Here is a 17,016-nt window from a genome sequence, read left to right as displayed (position 1 = left end):
AATCCCTGAGCTAGTCTTTCAAAAGCAGTGATAGCATTAGCTCTTGAAACTTGACATGAGCACCAGCTCTAATGTTATAAACGTATGGCTGTATTTTGTTGAGTAAATGTTGGACTTTGGTTCCCATTTTGCAGGTGAGGAAATTGAACGTGGGAGATTTATGTTCTAGAGCGTAGAGTGGGGGGTGGGGGTCAGAGTCATCACAAGAGCAATGCTCTCCAAGCCCTCCCTCTGCAGCTTAAGTCCGAGCACTTCTCCCCCACCTCGATTTCCCTTCCGCTGCTTTGCACTCCCTCTGTGGGATCTCCCCAATTATCTGCAGAAACACATCTCAGGAAGCAGAAAGGAAGCATGCTTCCAAAGATAACTGACCTAGGAAGGCTGTGCTAGCTTTTTTCTGCTTATCTACAATTTCCAGTGCGAGCTATATCAATCATTTAGCATGAACATCCAGTGTTAGAGTTGGACAAGAATAGTTCCCTTTACTAACGATCCTATGTGGTGTTTCCAGCCACGGAAGACGGAACATCTGGGTTTCCTCTCGGGAGGTGAAGGTTTCATTCTTTCTTTAAGTTTTGGTGGACAATGCCACAAGTGAACGGTAGTATGCAAACAGCAAGAAAGAGATGATAAATAAATAACCATATACGTACACACAAATATATTCAGACATGTGCATAGAGAGGAACAACATATGTTCTAAGAAAATGAATGTTAATTTTATTACTTCCTTGATTTCCTCATATGGTATCCAGAGATCAAACCTCCCACTGAAACGCATTACAGGAATCTCTCTCTCAAGGTACGTCATCGTGATCGAGTGGAGTTACATTTTTAAAGCAATGGTAGGACTACTCACACATTCTGCAACCGAATTAGAAGGTTGGTTCTAAAATTTAGCTTTTCTTTTCCCATCCAGACTCAGCAGTTGGGACCATTTTCCTTCCCTCATTAAAAAAACAGGAATCACCCTGCAGTATCTAGACACACAACTCATAAGCCTTTGGAAAGCTGCAGAAGCTACACTGCAGGCGGGTTTCCAACTACTCGATGGTTTCAAGACACAGGCACCCGGGAGTCTCGCCCATTGCAAAGGGCGCTCGCGGAGGAGCTGTGCAGAGGCGTAAAGAGTCTCGAGGGTCCGCACGGAGCATCAGGGAGCGTCACGACCCCCAGTGCCGCCTGTTCTCGGCTCACCAACACTCTGTAACGTATGCACGGAATAACAGCCAGCGCGCTACCTCTGTGCTCCGAAAACAATGCTTTCTGCGGCTTTTCCTTGGTAATGTATCCTGTACATGTGGGAAAGCGGAGAAGGAAGGTGGAGGAGAAACCTTGAATTTGGAGGGAAGTGAGTATCGTAACTCAAAGATGGTGGATGTATTAGCTGAATGACAACAGAAGGTGGATTTTAACATTTTTCCTTCTACGTTTCCCTTTAACATTTGCTATTTCAGAATGCTAAACGGATACTGACTAATCCCAAACATCCAAACAAATGTTGGCCTGCTTTTGGCAACATGCAAAAAAAAAAAAAAACAGAACAATAACACTACACAAAAATCAGATTTTGTTTTGTACCACCTAGAAAATTGGAAGTCTTCCTTCTGTCACTACCCATGTTGACACCCAGAAGTCATGCCGAAAGGCAGATGCACTCTTTCCCAAATTCGGCAGTCTCGTAGAGTATTTTGGCTCAGGTACGAGGACTTAGCAATATATATTTCCAATGCTGCGCACGCAACACATACACATTTTTTGCTGATAATTATCGACATGATCAAGGAAAGGTGAAACACCGATCTGCTGAAAAAGAGAAGCAAATGTGCATTGGAAGCCAAAAAGTACGTTTTGTGTAGGTATGACTGTCCCTCTGGGTGGTTCACTCGCACGTCTGGGGGCTCTGCTCGTTCGAAATCCTACAGACGTCACAGGAAGCTTGCCAGCTTCTGGGACAGGGTGCGAGCAGGGGAGAGGCCACAAGAGAGGCTAGAAAGGCTGCGTGTCTGCATGGACCCACACGGGAAGCAGCCTGGGACTCTAGTGATGCGGGCATTCCTTTCACGGAACTGTTCATACATGGATTTTAACCCACGACTGAAAATGTCCTAACAGGAATGCTGTGGGTGTGGAGTAAAACCACTGCAGACCCCCCCCAGGGGCCCAAATCTTCGCCCCTGCCCTGTACTGTTCAGGACACACACAGCTCAGCTTGTAAATGCGCCTTCGCCCCGGGCCCCGAGCAGGCTCTGCCCACCTGCAGGACAGATGTGCCGGGAGACAGGCTGCATCCGCTGCCCGAGTCCCCACGGGAAGGAGTTCTGGTCGCCCACAGTGGCTGCCAATATGACAACACACCTTTTCATCCTCTTCCTTCTGTTCCCCGTCTTCCTTCACCTCCCACCTACCCGGTTTCCTGGATTTCCTCCGAAATAAGCCACCTCCACTCAAAGCTTTCACCTGCACGGGCCTCTGGAGAAGCCCCATTGCTGCAGGAAACGTGCATGGGCCAGGCTCAAGTGCACAGACGGGCATAGCGACCCTCGTGTTCCTACGCACCAGGCCTCCTTCGCTCTGTTCCAGGGCAATAGCACGGAAGAGTTTCGGTGGACCCTACGATCTGGCAGCTTGGTAGCTAGAAAGGCGCTTCATCCTAACAATGACCCAGGAAGGGAACTCTCCGTGGAGAAGCATTACCATTTCTAGTTTCCACAGAAAGAGACAAAAACCAGAAAGAGACATTAGGATACTGACTTACTTGTAATTTGAATTTTTAACGTTGAAGACAATTTTCCTTCTTAAGTACTAGGGAAAGGTAGTAGAAAATTTAAATAAGTAAATACAGAAATTATCCCAGCCTCTATTCTGGGCTTTCTGCTGCCAGCAGGAATGGCTGATTGTCTCCAATTTATAATCATGCATGTCTTCTGGGGGCTGACAACAAAAATGGTATTCACCGGGAGGAGGAAAACATGAAACTGAGTTACCAATCCATGTACAACTCTGAATTTTCTGTAAAAATCAGCATTCTAAGGGGTGAGGATGAAATTATGGGAAAATACACGACTTAAAAGGAAATTAACTTAGTTAATAGCCAATCCATTCTGGCAAACCACAGACTAATTTTGTATTTAAACAGAACCATTAAGAAGAGAATGACAAGAATTTTGGCTTTTCCATGAAAATCAGGATTATGGCCAATGAATACCAGGCAGAGAGCATAAACGAAATGAAACCCATTTTATCAAGTTTTTTTTTCTTTCTCTATTTAATTTTCCTTTTATTTTCATAAGTGTTTATTGTAGATGAAAAAAAAAAAATCCCTTCCCTTTTCCCTTGACCCAGACTTAAATTACCAAGGCTGGCCCTCCACCCAACTCAAATACACTTACCCTTTGCACAGACTATTATTTGAGAAGCAATCAATCTTTCTCAAAGCCATTTTAAAGCACTAGAGGACTTACAACGGTACAGTTTCAGTTTTGGGGCACAGCAGGAATAAATGGGCTTTTACTAAATGAAAATGCACCATTTTTGGAAACAGGGCAGCCTCTGGTGCAATGTTCCAATTCCCGGTTTTACAAATACGCCCCGTATCGATACTTCCGTACATCTCACTGTGAGGACCATTCTAGACTATAGGTCTGGCACCCTAGCAAACCGCAAGTGCTGGTGCAGAATTCGTAAGAGGTTCTACTGTGGGTTCAGCGAACATGCATGGTGGAATGATGGGAGTGTCGTGATTCCGCCAGACGGTCGAAGATTTCCTGCAGGACTTGTCTAAAGGATACGTAACCATTTGCAAGATGGCACCATATCTTTCCCCATTTAGTCAATCTCTTCAAGAGGAGAAAGGGGGCTTACTGGGGAAAAACTGTTTAAATGACTTTATTGGAACTTAACTTCCATTCCATAAAACTCACTCACATTACATGAACAGTGCAATGACTTTTAGACTTTTCTGAGTTGGGCAACCCACATCACCCACTTTTAGAATGGTTCCATCGCCCCACCTCCCTCCTTCCTCTCAGGCTTCATCTCCAGCTCCCCTGCCCTATTCCACAGCTCAACCCTTGGGCTCCTGTGCTGTTCCACGAACACGGCAAGCTCACTCCTGCCTCAGGACCTTTGCACCGACTGCTTCCAGGAACTGGAATGCTCTCCTTTCAAATTGGTACAAGGCTGACTCTTTCACCTCCTTTAGACAAACCTCTCTTTCTCAGCAAAACCTTGGTCTACCGTCCCTAAAACTAACAACAAAATACCCCCCCAACATCTCCTCTGTTCTAATCTTTATTTTTATCATCAGTTGTCCCTACCTACCCTACTGTACAACAGTATTTTACTTATTAATCTTGTTGACTGCTTCCTCATACCCACAATTGGCATAAGTGTGTGTCCACAAAAGCAGACATTTTTGTCCTTTCATTCATTTATTATCGCCCATGCCTAGACAAGTGCCTGACACACATAGGAGCTTAACAAATATTTAATACAAAAGGGAATGAAACATGAGTGATGAGAAGGTGAAGACTCAAAACTAACTTTGTCTCTACTTTAAAGTTTCCCCAAGGAAGGCATTGAAGGCTCTTGGTGGATTCTACAAGTGGACGATGGCGATGCACAAGTCCGTGAATAGCACAAATCACTGGACTGTACACGTAAGAGGAATGAATTTAATGGTATGATAATTGTATTTCAGTAAGGTTGTTAAACACCATTTCCCCATTAAGGCCCATTTCTCCATTTGATGAGATCTGAATAAGGTGAGGAACGATGTGGTGCCATCTCGTCAATGGTCAGGCTTCCTTTAGACAAATCCTAGAGGAGATGTTGCCAGCCATTTAGCGGATCTATTCCATTTCCATAATTCCGTGATGCATCTTCACTGGAAAAAGAGTAGAATCTACTGTGTATTCCGTGCAGACATTTTTGGTTTGCAAGAACTGCAAGGACTAGAGTCTGGAATGCTCGGTGTTGGGTGTGTTTGGAAAATCAGGAAATAGGACAACAGCGTAATGGTGAATGCTATGCTTCCCGAACACGGTGCATTCTCATTCAGCAAAAGCCCATTTAAATTTGAGGGGTGCAGCTCTAGTTCTAGACTATTCAGGTGCTCAGATATCCTGGGGGCATCCCGGGACAGCAAGGCCTTGCGCGTTGCTCAGAATGGATGCCTCCCAGGCAGTTGGCAGCCACATGACCGGCCCTGGGAACTGTCAGTGGAGCTTTGCCCAGATCCCGCCCAACCCCTAAAGGTATTCCACATCTGTCTCCAAAGGGCTGGCAACGGCTTCTGTCTGCTGTTTCTGCAGCCGTGACCTGAAAACACCAGACCAGGCAACCAAACAGATGGTAACACATTTCACCACATCGTGCCTGCATCGCACGTGAACCATGAAACCAAGGTGAAGAGTTCTCAAGCCTCTTATGGATCCTCGCCTCTGAACCCACTGTTAATGATTTATTTCCCTGGCCTCTCTAAATCATCAGACCAATTGGAGACACAGTCTCAAGACAAGGTTTGATGTCTGTGATTGCATTTTTAAATTTGGTTCGTGTGTTTGCCTCCACGGAGGGAAAAAAAAAAAAAAAGGCACCTTTCCTTTCCTAAAAGGTCTTTTTAAAAAAAAGAGTTGAAAGTGTACAACGTAAGGTGTAACAGAATCCAAATATTAAATGATTTCGGTTGCAAGCTTTCCACTTCTGAGACCAACAATGACATCGACAAAGGGGTTGCAATGTGACGTAGTGAGAAGTGGACAGACTGGCATCAACACATACATTTGCCCCATCACGCAACAGAAATGGGAAGTGATGGCAGCCAGCTCAGACACTCCCATAATGAAAGACATAGGACTGATGGGACCCATCTTACATCCTTCGTTAACATCACAAAGCATTTTGTTTAAAATCAATCTAAATTAGCGTCCCCGTACCAGGAGAACCGTCGGGGAGTACGCGCATGAGCTGCCCAGCCCCTAGCTGTGACATGGGCTCTCGCAGCAGACGTGGACTGAACAGAGAAGGCACACAGCCCACTAAGCACACCTGCAGAAAACACACATGGATGTACTGTTTGTATTTAGTCCAGGGACGTCCGCCCCCTAGTTCCACCAGCACACACGAAACTCACCCGAGATGTCACAGCATTAGCAGTCACGGGACGCCAGAGGCTTTCCAATAGCAACGAGATAAGAACCGAACAGAATTAAGAGCAATGACACAGGGGACCCGGGGTTCAAACTCTGGGTGGTATGAAGCAAAAGAGATTAATTCACACTCAACATAACCATCGTTTCAAGAAAAGCTGCACAGTCTCCAGGAGCTCAAACCAAACTCTTCCCTCCAGAAATTAACTGAAAGGTGACTAAGGCAGAACATCTCGAGGCAAAGACTGAACACAAGTTGGTAACGGAAAACCACCCCTTCCGAGCTGAGCAAACCCCATTCTGTTATCTTGTGCGATGTTGTGAAGGTAAAAGGCCGGTGACGTTCTGAACCTTGCTCTCACACACACGCGGTCCCGTCGGCGAAGAACGGCAAACCACCTGCTGACCAACCGTACATACGGACAGGGCGACACCAGGGCTCCGCACCGCAGGGGCGCCCAGCAGGAAGGTGAGCGTGGGGTCAGGAACGCGACACCGACCTTTGGAGGAGCGGAAGTGTTTGCTGGGCGCCGTGAAGCCTCGGGTCCCGTGCACGTTGACAGCCGCCACTCGGAACTGGTACCACCTGCTGGGTCGTACGTCAGTCAGCTGGACCCGCTCATCTGTGGTCTGCGGAGAAATGTCACAGGGCACAGAGAACCCTTTTACCCAGACGTGCCAGTCGGGTGTGTCTGAAAAGCACAGCACCTCGTCAGTCGGCACGACGCCGCCCCGACCTCCCTGCACCCTTGTGGGTAAGTGCGGTGATCGTGCTCAGTTATGAGAAGAGCTGTCGGGGGTCAGGGAATTTCTAGGGCATTTCAGGTGTTTAATTCCACTCCTAGGGAGTGCACCCCAAAGAGTTAAAGATCTCTGGAGCCAACGCTAGGAACATGCCTGGGCTACTTATGTCGGATGACTTAATGCAGCATTAAACCCACGAGGGGTTTCATCACTCAATTACACATCTGAGCGAATGTATATGTGAGCTGATCATTCCATGATAGGCAAGAAGATGAAATCATCTGCCGGTTACAGAAAGAAAATGCCTCTCAAACGTGCTTGCCAAATAGGGTCTTGGAAGTCGGTATGAGGACCCATACGCTTTAAAGAGCGCTAACAACTTCTGGAAGAACATTGCAATGCAAGCCTTTCTTCCTTATTTGAGTAAACCGGGTAAGATCTGCAAGGACCCAGTCGTGTTCCTCCAAGGTGAGGTGTGTAGACATCTGTCCAAGAAAGTGTCCGCAGGAATAAAACTGGACACCAGGGAAGATGCCTAGTTTGGCTGCCACTCCTGCTGGAGTTGCAAAGCCATGCTCAGGGCATGAACACCGGCAAGTGAAATGGAACCCAAACCCTCCCAAACCCTACGCTAAAGCAACCTCTTGAGAGGGGCTGTCACCTTTGCTTCAATATCTAAAAGGGAAGGCTCTGAACTCTTCAAGGGGGCTTTCTACCTCGTCTGGCGGAATGTGAGGCGACTAGTTCACGGACTTCAACATTTACTCTTAGTGCCCTTGAGGTTAAAAAACTGAAGTCACCATGATCCCCACAGCATTTAGCAGACAAAGAAAGGAAGGTGGAAGGAAGACAAAGGAAGGCATGAACCAGTGAAAAATAATAAAAATAATTAAAAGCCTTTCCTCTCTCCAAAACAGAAGGGATATAAGAGCTGCTCTTATTGTCATTTACTTTCATAAATCTTAAATAATTCGGAAAATTTATAAGTGAGATCATACCATTAAGGAAGCATACCACATAAATCAAATAAACTTTTAGGCTGTATGCCAGACATCTTTAGGTTTTATTAAAGCGAACTTTAAGAAAATACGTATGAAATAGAATCACTAAATTTATTTGACCAGTGGTTGGGTTTTTGTTTTGTTTTGTTTTGTTTTGCCACTCATTTGTTTCTTGTACATCAAATTGCCCCTTTCTTTTGGGGTCTCTAAATTATTTTAGTGTTTATCCTCTTTGAGATACTACTACTAGAAAAGAACCAAATTCCTCCTGCCAACACCTGCATACTGAAATGTATTTCGCAGTTACTGAAAAGGACTAATGGGATCTCTCGAGCCAAATGACCCGATCCCCGCCAGGTCAGGGTTTCCGCCCACAGACACATGTGGAGAAGGCACTGTGGTTGCTGAGGGCAGGAGGCAGTTTCACACTGAGAATCTGTTCTTTCTCTAAAATCGTGTAGGTTTCTTGCAGCTGGTAGTCCATTTAGAAGCTCTTAAAAAGAAAGAAAATATTTTGCTTTTCTCATCGGCAAGACGGAAAAGGAAGCCGCAGTGCTAAGATAAACCCCAGGACTGCTACCATGCAGGTGGGGTGTCCGCGTGTGAGCTGCTCGGGACGCAGGAAACACTTAGCAAGGACTGAGGACTGGCTGGGTCCCTCCCACTAGCTAGTTGGGTGATAGGACTCATACTCCATGCTACTCAAGTCCTTGTGCAGAACGAAGGCTTCGATGCAGAAGAGAACTAGAAGTCATTTAGATGATCCAATATCACATGAACTCGTCCTAATGCTGTTGCATTTCTCTTACTCGGGTCGGTTTTAAGTTTATCTCAAGGAAATACACTTCTTGGAGGAAATAAATGTGAGCACTCAGAAAATGATCTCCCTTGCACATGTATTTTGAGCAAAGGAATCCAAGAGTCAAGCTCCTCGTTGTACCGGGTTGTACCTACGGAGCTCATCCTGTCTTCTGTGGATGCGTGGGCTATGATGTCCCCCGTCTGACTAAGTCCTTTGGGTAGTCAGGCTATTTCGGCTGAGGCACAGCAAGTTAATTTTCTACCTACGGGAGTGCGACAGACGTTACCTCAAGGGGGAGGGGAGGGAGTCCGTGAACCACTTACCTGGGCTACCGTCTGCCACTGGGTGGCATCGTCTTCGCTAGGATGGATTCCATAATTCCATCTTCTTTGTACCACGTAGATCACGGGCTCGATGGAAATATTGAATTTCGAGGACCACTTAATCTCCAGCTGTCCAGACTGCAGTTCTGTAAACCGTAACTCTTTTCTGGGCTTCAGGGGGACCCCTGAAACAGGAGCACGGCAATGAAAACAATCGGCGGGTGACGCCAGGGCCGGTCAAGCTGAGGAAGACAACCTTTAGAAAAGGCCCATCTCATGTCATGACCACTGATCCTCACTTCCCTCCAGAAAAGTGGTTCCTCCCCGGCAGGGTTCAAGTTTGACACCTTCTGATGCGGAGGTCAGCCTGCCGCATTTCAAGAGCATCACCTCCTTTTCTTCTAGCTTCCCATTTTTTAAAGAGGCTCTACATCGGGTCCTGTTTCGGGACAACTATTTTTTTCTCCCCAGTCATCTCGAGAGCAATTCTTTTATGTGCGTTCTTCGGAATAAACAAAGTTACTGAGTTACATCACTGGAGGTTAACAAGGAATTCACAAGAGGCCACAGTCACGAAGGCTTTGAAGACCCTGTCCCCATTTACCACGCTCTGTTTCTACTGATAGAGTCTAAGGTCATTATAACGTGCTTCCCCAGTTTGCTCGCCTCTCCCGCCTCCGAAAGTTTGCCTTTTAAGGGAAAAATTATAAGGCTAAATGCTCTCATGTGGTCAGACCTTACAAGAATGATTTCCAAAGCATAGATCTTTTGCATTCCCCAACTGATTGCAGGGCCCTCTCCTATAGACCTACGGTTTAAAATTGGAAAATGATGAATTTATACTGTTTGGTTTTGGCACGAGTGACCGCCTTGCTTCAAAAGTCCCTCACAGGTGTCTCATTTTCAAGTAGTTAATCATTCTGATTTCTTTTCCCCCCTATGGTGCATGCAAGTGGTCTGGCGACTGACAGACTGAAGAACCAGAGTTCAAAATCATAGCCATTAAGGAAAGGGAAGTTTAGAACAAAGTTCTATACTCGTATGTATGTAAAACTAACTGGATTAGGTAGAGTCCATGGTACCGTGATGTCCGATGCCATCAGAACTTTGAACACCAGCTGCTATTAATATCAGTTTCTCCTGAGAATGAGCATCTGCCCAACGCCCTGACAACTCATTTGAACATGGTATTTGATAATGCTCTACTTCTTTTTCCATTTCTTCCATTTAAGCAGAAAAGACATTGAAAAATGTGCAAATACAAAATGTTGGTACTATTTGATGTATGTTAGCAATGTCACCGAGTACCAACTCTGATTTTCACTTGGATCTTAATTCATGCTAAGTCTTGTTTGGAGAGGAGGTGGGGATTCTCAAGTCCTGACACATTTAGGTGGAGGGAGTTGCACAGTCTTAAAGGAGCAGCAAATAAATCTGGTCAAAGGTCAGTGAGTTCTACAGAATACTTTCTAGAAAACGCATTCCCCATCCCACTGCAGTCTCTGCTTTGATTTGCTGATGGGTTGACTCTGTACGTTGCCCTTTACTATAAAATTGGTGCCTGAACACGTCCTCACTGAGTTTGTGCTGTGGGTGAAGGGTTAATTATCTACATGGGGAACATCAAGTAATTGAGTCTGGGGAAGATTAAGTTGCCAGGAGCAATGACCTGATCTCAGGTTCCTCTCTGAGTTTTCGGCTTCTTTCTACATCTTGAATTAGGAAGAGCCACTTTCAAAAGGAGAGAAAAGGGGCAGTTTTCACAGCTCTGCACAATCCTGAAAGACTCTGATTCAAATGTCCTTGATGTCCCTGCTTGGTGTGGAACAGGTCTCCCTTTCTGCCGCAGCATGAGGGTTTTTTCTAAGTTCAAGTCGTAAACTTTTCTTCGCGGTGCACAACCTTACATTAGGAGTCACGTTTACTTTTGTGCCTGGAGTATTTCTGCTAAAGAAGGGACTCACAAATCTGTGCCCAGTCCCCATCTGTGCTGCAGGCCCCGCTACCGAATGAACTTCTCCACACAAGTCCCAACTCAAATGCCCCTCCTGAGGGTGTCCCCTCCCCCAGTGATAGCTTCATGACCACTCTATGCTTTTGGATAGCTAAGAGACCTTTCCACTTGTTCTTGGACCCACCAACATCTCTTTGTTGGACTGCAGAGTGTCATTTCAGGAAGCCTCCCATCCCACGTCCCCGCAAGCCCACCCTTTTCTCTAATTCCCTCTTCACGGTATTTTGTGATGATGATTTTCCTAAAGTAGAGGACAGACGGTCTCCTCCACCTTCTCCAGCTATTCAACTGCATCCCATTTTCTGTGGAATTAACACATGTCACGTCCTCCACATCACATCAGACCAAATTTATGATCTTTCCACTTACCTCGTGGTACTTATTGGTCACACAACCTGCTTTTAAACCCAGCTTTTCTAGAAACACACTGCCAGGTACTTCCTACTACTACTAGATACTTTCAGTCTGGAATGTCTTTCCTCCTACTTTCTGACTACGGATACGTGAATACTTCCAGGCTCAGAGTGAATGCCACTGCTCAGACCTACTTACCCTAAACCTCCCAGTTGGAAATAAAGTTTGCATTCTTCTGCCCCCTCTTCAAACCTCAGCCTGTAACTGTCCAAATGTGCGTTGAACTGCCTCTTACTACAGAAGCTCCTGGGATGATGTCTCTCTTCCCCATGAAGCTACGGACCCTAGCCCTCAAGGAACAGGTCTCCTTCATTCCCACACCTCACAGTGGCCCAGGAGAGTACATTCTGCAAGAGCAAGTGCTCAGGAAATGTCTGCTGAAGAACAGCCAACCTACTGTCCCATTCCGCACTCTAGAACGTATCTGCGGAAATAAGAGGATACGGAAACAGTGACCCAATCTTTGCACCAATGGCCGACCCCTCTCTGCTGGAGGGCACTCACCTTAGGGAAAGGAGAAAACTTAACACAGGTATTCACTTACCCTTACATTTTTTAAAAAGCAAATACTAAATAATAATACAATAAAACTCTATTAGTAAGTTTACAAGAGGGAATGAATAGTTTTATTGCACTGACAGAACCTTCCCAGTTTAAAAAAAAAAAAAAAAAAGACCAATCCCTGACAATTCCTGATAGGATGGAAATCCCAAAGTGTGTTGATGAGTTTTAATCCAGAACTAGCTCTCTAAAGACTTAGGTCAAGAAAAAAAAGCTACCAAAGCTCGACAAAATGATTGGTTTGTATCTGGTTTGCATTCCAGGTGGGTCCTAGACACACTTTCTACTGAGGGGGTGTGTGAAGAGAGGGTGGCCTCTGAGAACATTTTGTGATTCACGTGGTTTCTTAGTGCACCGTAAAGAGAAGATGGCAGCTTAGTGCTTTAAACTCATAAAGCCCGTTCTCTGAGATTTCCAGTGCAAGTTTCTCCTTGGCTGTCCTATGCATAATCCTCTAGCGTAAATGCACCTCCAGTAAATACTCCAGCCGCTGAAGCAACCTGAACTCATCAGCAGCAAAGCAAGCATCTGAATCCCCTTGCTGCAAGGTTTTAATCTTGAATATCCTTCACCTACCTAGAGCCTTAATCGAACATAATGACCATCAGAGCCATGTCAGTTTGCATTTCTTCATTTAACAATCTCGTCGATTATTATGTACAACAATCTTACCCTTTGCATGTTGAGAAATGGTCCATCTGCTTTGCATTAGGGTCAGCTGGCTCGCTTGATTGGAAGTAACTCCAGCACTCGGCTGTAATTGTGTGCAGATGGGGCTTGGCCCCCCCAGCCCCCGGGACCCCAAGCCCCCACTGCCAGGCCTTCTGCACAGTGCTTGGGAGCTCACCCAGCACCCTAGTTGTGTAACCAGATGTGCAGAACGCATGTCTCCTCGGCGTGTTCTTTATTATGGAAATGACTAGACTTTTTCTTCTTTCAATTATTTTTGAACAAACGAGTCCTCTGAAATCCACACTATTCTGTCAAAAATGTGATCATCCCACAATATGTGATAATATCGGTGCATTGTCTTTAAAGCATCACAAGTATTGTGGTGAAACTCAATGATTTAAAAAAAATGGGAAAACATAATGATAGAAAACTCAACGATCAGAATCAGCAGTAGCAAACCATGACATTTGATTATTCCTGTAAAAACGTTTCTGTCAGGAGTCTAAATGCTATGCAAATGTAGCTAGACATAGTGTTCCAATGAGTCAATAATTAACCATCAGTCGGTATCTCTCCTAGAGGTCATCAGTACCCATGGAAATTGTGTTCGTATACTACTAAGGTATTGACTCACTGTATTCAAAATGCTAAAAAACTGATTTGTGAATAGTGGGATTAGTCCATGTCTAAAGCCCTGAAGTTTCAATATTTCAAATATGAAGCAATTCATAGAAATATTAAGTCCCCACCTTCATCAGATCTTCCAATTTGTTTGGAAACAAACTGATACGTGATTCACTTTAGTTTATGCACAGGGAAAAGAGAGAGGACGGAGAGCCACAGATTAATCTCCGTCTGTACATGTGGAAAACAACTGCAGCTTTTCTCCTGCCCTACCCTAACCAAATGCCATAGCGGGGGTCAGGAGAAGCAGAAGTTTGGGCGGTAAAATAATATATCATCTTTGGGAGGGAGGAGAGTTGAACTCTGCTCTAAATCGGCCTTCAAATAGGCCAGGGGGAGCATCAAAGGGAAAACAAGTGTCCGGATACGCAATCGTTTCATGCTGTACGATTGGAGAATCAGCCTCTTAAACTTTCCACAACGATGCTACGGCTTGCGTTGCAGGGAACCTGCAGCTCGGGGGCCATTTACCCCCCTTAACACTTGCACGTCTTGCGGGGAGCTGCTAACAATTTTATTTGGGGGGCAAAGTGGAACTCTGTGTTGCTTTCCTTTGTTTTAAACTCGAACACCGAGCAAGGTTAACTTACTCAGAGGCATCAGCTAAGGATAATTCTCACAGCATAAACCAAATTAAATGCTCAAATAGAATGCATTCCGTTGAACATCTTTTCAAAATATGCATAGTTTTTAAAAGCTCAAGTTTGGGGCGCCTGGGTGGCTCAGTCGGTTAGGGGTCCAACTCTTGATTTCAGCTCAGGTCATGATCTCAGGGTTGTGACATCAAGCCCCGTGTCAGGCTCTGTGCTCAGCATGGAGTCTACTTGGAAGTCTCTCTCCCTCTGCCCCTCCCGTCCACTCTGTCCCTCTGCCCCTCCCTTCCACTCTGCCCCTCTGCCCCTCCCTTCCACTCTCTCCCTCTGCCCCTCCCTTCCACTCTGTCCCTCTGCCCCTCCCTTCCACTCTGCCCCTCTGCCCCTCCCTTCCACTCTGTCCCTCTGCCCCTCCCTTCCACTCTGTCCCTCTGCCCCTCCCTTCCACTCTGTCCCTCTGCCCCTCCCTTCCACTCTCTCCCTCTGCCCCTCCCGTCCACTCTCTCCCTCTGCCCCTCCCTTCCACTCTGTCCCTCTGCCCCTCCCTTCCACTCTGCCCCTCTGCCCCTCCCTTCCACTCTGTCCCTCTGCCCCTCCCTTCCACTCTGTCCCTCTGCCCCTCCCTTCCACTCTGTCCCTCTGCCCCTCCCTTCCACTCTGCCCCTCTGCCCCTCCCTTCCACTCTGTCCCTCTGCCCCTCCCTTCCACTCTCTCCCTCTGCCCCTCCCTTCCACTCTCTCCCTCTGCCCCTCCCTTCCACTCTGTCCCTCTGCCCCTCCCTTCCACTCTGCCCCTCTGCCCCTCCCTTCCACTCTCTCCTCTCTTTCTCCTTTCTCTCGCTCTCACATAAATCAATCTTAAAAAAAAGCTCAAGTTTGCAGCATCTATAGTTTTAGAAGCTATCACATCAAGTATGTCCGCCATCTTCCCTACCACAAACACAGGAGGCCAAACACAAGCATTGTGTCTCTGTATTTTAAAATTTTCTGTGTTTAAAAAAAATTTTTAACTAGCCCTATAAGCAATCAAAGAAAAAATAGGATAGAGGCTGGTACGTATCAATTTATTGCAAAAGTTGAGATAATTATTTGTGCACAAATGGGCGTTGTGTGTATGACTGCCTTGATAAGGACGTCCCGGACCTGGAAGGGGCTGGTATCAGATTGATGTTGTACCCTAAGCACTGATACGTCAGTGATTTTATGAGAGTAAAATATTTGACATTGATACATCTTTTGATTGACTTAAACTACACTAATACCATGATTTAGGGTCCAGTATGATAGTTGGATAGACTCAAAATGGAACTAAGAGGACAGCTGGCCCAGCTGGGAGCCAGGGTCACACGTATTCCCGCTACCAACAATCAGACCACCTGAGCAACGGCTTGCGACCTCAGCTTCAGCCCTTGTGGCCTGGAAGCAGGACCAGCCCATCCCAACCCGTGATGGGGCGCCCCTTCTAAGGAACAAGATGGCACAGGCCTAGCAAGAGCAGAGACAGGAGGGCAAGCTGATCTCCCGTGCTTGGCTCGGGGCAGTAAGAAGGCAACGGGCAGGTGGGTAGGACGGGGATGGCTGGTACTCGACGGACTGCCGCGGGTGATTCGTATGCAGACCGGCTGACTGGGTAAGTGTGTTTGTCCCTGCAAGGCCAAGGACCGTCTCCCTGAGACACCCCCCCCCCCCCGGACGTGGAAACCAGCCTTCCTTCAGGGACTGCTCGACAGAGCAAGGGCGAGATACCTACATGTACCCATGTATATTTTCAAAATAACAGTATTATTATCCTAAGCTCACCAGGCAAAAGTCATCATCAGGTCAAGAGTCTGTTTATTCTATTTCTAGTTAGTTCTCCATGAATGACCCGTCTCCGCAAAAAAATCCAAGTTAAGAGCTACTTTATAGAAGAGGAACTTCAGGACTTGAAAAAAAAATCCATCATATTTAGTTAAGCGTAGGTTTAAATGGCAAGTCTCTTTTAATAATTAATCATTTATGCTGGCCCTTTGTAGAATATTTCCCTTATTCCTGGTGAACCACACATATTTGAAATTCATACTGACTCTTCAATGCTTTTAAAATAAAAAGCATCTTTTAATTTACATTGCCTCTTTCAAATACCCCACTTTAAAACACTAAGGGTTTTACAAATGGCTTTTCAACAATCATTCTAAAAGCATCCTATTTTTATGGTAAATGCTAATACTTAAATAGTAAATGATCTATAATAACAGAAAAGGCTTCCTAATAATAGACTTTAGAAAAATTAAATGGTGTTGGGTTTTGCAAAAGTGATTTTATGTAGTTTATAGTGAGAGGCATGAACACGATAAAACTTTAAATGCATTAAAGAAACATCACCTGGTAAGAAGGGGAAAGCAGTGATTATTTTGGATTTGAGACGTAATATTTATGCCAGGTTTCCCAGGGTCTTATGCAAAAACAAGGAAAACGGGATGGACGACACAGATTTGAGGCGAGAGTAATTCCAAGGGAGTGTGCCAGAGGCAAGGGGCAGGGACGTGAGATCTGGGAGATGAGGGCCGTTGTGAGAGTGAGGCCAGACTTCTGACAACAATTTAGCCAGCACATGATTCAACACCGGCCTTCCCAGCAATACCGTTTTATGCAGTTTAAAAATAACTGACCTATATTTGGAAATCATATATATTTGGTGCGAGTGAACGAGAGAAGGAGGGACAGAGAGATTACTCTTTCGACTTGCAGTGAAGAATGCCTAGTGAAGAATTCTACTTGATTCTTCACAGGAGACCCTAAAAAGCAGCAAAATTTTGTCTCCTAGGATACTCTGAGGGTATCCCAAACTGGGCATAATATAACAGAATCGGTTTGGCATAAAAGAACGGGGTCACAATTACGGGAAGAGGCAAGTTAACGCTTAGGATCAAGGAGTTAAGGACTCTAGAAACTGCCTGTGAATGTAAAGTCTTACGTCTGCTAAATTGTTTGGTAAACTGAATCCCCATCTTTGCAAGAGAGCTATTCCTCCATCTGGGTTCTCAAGACACTAATCAAAATATTGAAAGTCCGCAC

The 17,016-nt window shown here is 45.7% G+C and overlaps 1 protein-coding gene across 3 annotated transcripts in view; it reads right to left on the bottom strand.

The window, feature by feature from the left end:
• The window catches only part of ANOS1 (anosmin 1), a 694,126-nt gene that overhangs the window by 49,339 nt on the left and 627,771 nt on the right, over positions 1-17,016 (bottom strand). For all 3 annotated transcript variants that reach the window (XM_078064553.1, XM_078064552.1, XM_078064551.1), the window contains 2 exons: positions 9,023-9,207; positions 6,653-6,782 (listed from right to left, as the gene is read on the bottom strand). In XM_078064553.1, the coding sequence (XP_077920679.1) occupies positions 6,653-6,782; positions 9,023-9,207 (315 nt within the window). The remainder of the gene's footprint in view (positions 1-6,652; positions 6,783-9,022; positions 9,208-17,016) is intronic.

This window comes from Halichoerus grypus, chromosome X, assembly GCF_964656455.1.
Source record: "Halichoerus grypus chromosome X, mHalGry1.hap1.1, whole genome shotgun sequence".
Lineage (NCBI taxonomy): Eukaryota > Metazoa > Chordata > Mammalia > Carnivora > Phocidae > Halichoerus > Halichoerus grypus.
This window is presented reverse-complemented; position numbering and strand designations above follow the sequence as displayed.